Source organism: Triticum urartu, chromosome 1A (assembly GCF_056163025.1).
Source record: "Triticum urartu cultivar PI428250 chromosome 1A, HENAU_Tu73, whole genome shotgun sequence".
NCBI lineage: Eukaryota > Viridiplantae > Streptophyta > Magnoliopsida > Poales > Poaceae > Triticum > Triticum urartu.
Window position 1 is genome coordinate 46,793,043 of NC_141873.1, and position 4,206 is coordinate 46,797,248.

The 4,206-nt window shown below is 42.9% G+C and overlaps 1 protein-coding gene across 1 annotated transcript; it reads right to left on the bottom strand.

Annotated features, from left to right (window-relative positions):
• Positions 1-766: 766 nt before the first annotated feature.
• Positions 767-1,588, bottom strand: LOC147989867 (uncharacterized). Its single transcript, XM_087516867.1, has 3 exons — positions 1,561-1,588; positions 1,125-1,303; positions 767-1,042 (listed from the first exon to the last, which is right to left on the bottom strand). Exons 1-3 carry the CDS (start codon positions 1,586-1,588, stop codon positions 767-769), a joined length of 483 nt encoding a protein of 160 aa, XP_087372993.1.
• Between the last annotated feature and the right edge of the window lie 2,618 nt (positions 1,589-4,206).

Below are 4,206 nucleotides of genomic sequence, written 5' to 3' on the forward strand. Positions count from 1 at the left end.
TTTTTTACCCCTTTCCGCAATGGCATTTGGAACCGTCGCCCAGTTTGTGCGTGCGATAGGGTGTCCTTCCCACATGACCCAGAAATCGTTGGGGATAGGCCCTCCTGGGACCCAGGCTGGGCCCGTGTGCGATTCAGCGAGGCATCGAAACCTAATCATTTCCGTAGGTATGTACATTCCACACGGTGAATCCCAGAAATCATTTCTGTAGGTATGTACATCCCACACGGTAAATCCCACAAATCATTTCCGTAGGTATGTACATCCCACACGGTGAATCCCAGAAAATCATTTTTGTTCATATGTATATCACACACAGTCAATCCAAGGAACACGTTTCTGTTCTTATGTACATCCTACATAGTCAATCCAGGGAAAACGTTTCCGTTCGGATGTGGATCCCACACGGTTTTATGTATATGCTCGTGTGTGAAAGGTGTAACTATCACACACGCTCTGCCTTGGTTAACTGTTTGCTTTCATTAACTACATCACATACGATTTGATGTAGAAAACTGTGTGGCATTGGGCTATCCATCGCAAGCGCTTTTACTGCTAGAACCGTTTGCAAAGGTCCATGACCGTCTATTCTATTTTTATTTTTGCCTGTAATTTATTATTCTAATTGGAAATTTTGAAATACGAAATGTGCAATTCAAATTCTCAACACAATGGTTCAACAACGAATCCATAAATAAAATTGCCAGTACAATATGTTCAATAATTACAGGATTAGACAGCAATTAAGTATGATGAACCGTAGTATTTAAAGGCGGTAAAGGTGAAGAGACAAGTGTAAATCATTTTGACTGCCGACGGTGTTGAAGAAGCGGAATGCCCATAACGTGCCTTCCTGCATGCCATAGGCACGAACCACTTTTATCCAACCCCTTGTGACGATCGCCCGCCCATCCTTCACCGCCTTCAGTAAGACTTCTAGAGCATTATCATGGTAGCATGAATTATATACTTTAACCTTAGTTGCCTCCACTCCGGTCATGTAGTTTGCAAGGTAATCATCAGTAAATAGCTTCGGAAACCACTGAAAAGAGAAAAATATCAGATACTGAGGTCTAATAGAGTAACTTGTTGTGGTCAAGGGGGGAAGGAAACACATTACTTACCATCCTAAAGTTCAATGTTGTCTTCGACAAACTGTAAATAAATAGCTTAATTCCAATCACCCGTTTCTTTCGCCTAACAATCTTTCTTAGTTTCCTCACTTGACGCTTGTTCATGAATATCTCATTGCCCCATACGCAAAAGGGATTGAAGCGTGGATCAGTACCTCTCATATATGTACCTACAAGCAACCAGTAAATGTTAGAAGCTAAACTGAGATTGCATAAATGATATAAAATACAACTACCTATGTTTCTAAGTACAAGTATTTTTTTAGATTTCAATATGAACTACATACGGATGTATATAGAATTATATATATAGTTTAGATTAGAATCTAGATTCACTCATTTTGCTCCTTATGTAGCCTATATTGGAATCTCTAAAAATACTTATATTTAGGAATAGATGGTGTATAAGACATGGGATGAAGCTAACCTCGACGACAAACAACAGCATCGCCCATTGTAGCCCTGTGTAAGTACATGGAAAGCCAATGTTAACTACAACAGGGTTAACATCCACCAAAAATAGCAAATGGTAATAAAACGGCAGCATCTATAGTGATATCTTCATTTCGAAAGAGTAGGACGGTAGCAAAGGGATGGATTAAAAAAATGGATACAACTATTAATTGCAATAGGCTTAACAACATCCTAATTCATGTTTTGTAAGTTTGTAGCCAGTGAAATACAACTCCTTAAATATGGATACAACTGTTAATTGCAACAGACTTAATGGCCATTGAAACTGGTACTGATAAAAATGGAATTGGCAGAGTTAAACATCACAGGGCAGGTGCTGCCACAGCAGATAATGGCCCAGTTGTCTATAAAAAGGTAGGGAAAATAGCTCAAACGTGTTAGGCATGTTTACTACAACATGCTTAATACATCGACAGTACAAAACATAGCCATTAATTGCAACTGGTATTGGTAAGATTGAACTGATGGGTACATACTTGGTAAGTCCTAAGAGGTAGTTGCTTGGGCACTTCATCTTGGCCAGATCCCGCCCAAAGTCAGCGGCGGCGGAGGCGAGCTGTTCCTCCGGGTTGAAGCGTGGATCAGTGCCACTGACATGTGTACCTACAGACAACCAATAAATGGTAGAAGTTAAACTGCAATTGCACAAACGATGTGAAATACTGTAAGACATGGGGTGCAGCTAACCTTGACGGCAAACAACAGCATCAGCCGTTATGACCCTGCGTAAGTACATGGACAAGCATGTTAAGTACAACAGGGTTAGCATCCACCAAAAATAGAAAATGGGGCAGCATCTCTAGTATATCTTCATTGCGGAGAGTAGCATGGTAGCAAATGGACAGATTAAAAAATGGATACAACTGTTAATTGCAACATGCTTAACAACATCCTAAGTCATGTTTTGTAAGTTTGTAGCCATTGAAATGCATCTGTTTAAAAATGGATTCAACTATTAATTGCAACAGGCTTAATAGACATTGAAACCGGTACTGATAAAAATGCAATTGGCATAGTTAAACATCACAAGGCAGGTGCTGCCAGAGCTGAGAATGGCCCAGATGTCTATAAAAAGGTAGGGATAGTAGCAAAAACGTGTTAGGCATGTTTACCAGAACATGCTTAATACATCGACCGTATAGAACATAGCCATTAATTGCAACTGGTATAAGATCGAACTGGTGAGTACATACTTGGTAAGTCTTGAGAGATAGTTGCGGGGGCACTTCATCTTGGCCAGAGCTCGCCCAAAGTCAGCGACGGTGGAGGCGAGTTGTTCCTCCGGGTCGAAGCGTGGATCAGTGCCACTAACATGTGTACCTACAAGCAACCAGTAAATGGGTGGAAGTTAAACTGCAATTGCACAAATTATGTGAAATACTGTAAGACATGGGATGCAGCTCATCTCGACGGCAGACAAAAGCATCGGTCGTTATGACCCTGCGTAAGTACATGGACAGGCATCTTAAGTGCAACAGGGTTAGCATCCACTAAAAATAGCAAACGGGTAGCATCTCTAGTGATATCCCGAGTCATTTATTGTAAGTTTGTTGCTGGTATTGGTGAAATTGAGCTGGACACGGTAATATTTGAACATCGGCATGGACATGCTTAATACATCAACCGGACAAATCATAGCTGTTGCAAGTGGCATTGGTAAGATTTAGCTGGTCAGATCTTACTTGTTAAGTCCTGGGGGATAGTCGCTGTGGGACTTCATCTGGGCCAGAGCCTGCACCATGCCGTCGTCGGCGACGGAGGCGAGGTGTTCCTCTGGGTCAACACGCACAGCGGCCATCGCGCCATGGACCGCCATCAGCTCCTGGCGGGGGGGGGGGGGTGGGGGTGGATTTGTGCCATTTAAGCAATTAGGCTGGGGACGTGATAGAGATCGATGGGTTACCTGACTAGATCTGAGCAGAACGTAGATGTGGTTGAAGCTGTGGTTGCGGCGGTGGCGGTTTGAGATGCCGGTAGGGGGAGGCACGAGGGAGGGGGGATACTGAGGGGAAGGGGATGAGGTTGGAGGAATAAATTCTGAAATCGCGTGCCTAATGAAAATTTCAGTGCGAAATTTGAAACTTGGGCAGGGAAACACACAACGCAGACGAAGCGCGTAAAATACTCGTGTGCGAGAAAAAAGAAAGTTGGCAGATCCCGTCTCCAAAAAAATGTACACGTGTACTTGATTTTTTCGGTCAATGGTACACCTAGTTTATTAGAAAATATCGCACAGGTAACTGACTTATATATGGGTCATTAGCGCAAAAAACGCAGACGGGTACGACATAGAAACCATGTGTTTTGTGATCTTCTAATGATTAACGCAAAAAACGCACACGGGCACACATGCTAATCAACGCTCAAAGCCCTCAAAGGATGCTCTTATCGACATTGTACGTTAATACTACAAACTTAAAGTACTACTGGTAATTTGCTATAATACTACAAATTTAAACTACTTCTCACATGCTGCCATCAGGGCATGCTGGCCAGACGCCGGCGTTCTCCTTCCCGGCCTTGTAGGCGGCATCCCATCGTGCTTCGATCTCCGCCAAGCTCTCCTCACCACGGCGTGCGGCCTCTTTTTTCTTGCGGC

What these genes read in the sequence shown, in the direction of transcription:
- LOC147989867 (XM_087516867.1), bottom strand. Translation starts at nt 1,588, where the DNA reads ATGGGCGATGCTGTTGTTTGTCGTCGAG. An exon ending in TGCTGTTGTTTGTCGTCGAG is followed by an intron (nt 1,304 to 1,560) that starts GTTAGCTTCATC and finishes GGTTGCTTGTAG; the next exon opens with GTACATATATGAGAGGTACT. An exon ending in CAACATTGAACTTTAGGATG is followed by an intron (nt 1,043 to 1,124) that starts GTAAGTAATGTG and finishes TTCTCTTTTCAG; the next exon opens with TGGTTTCCGAAGCTATTTAC.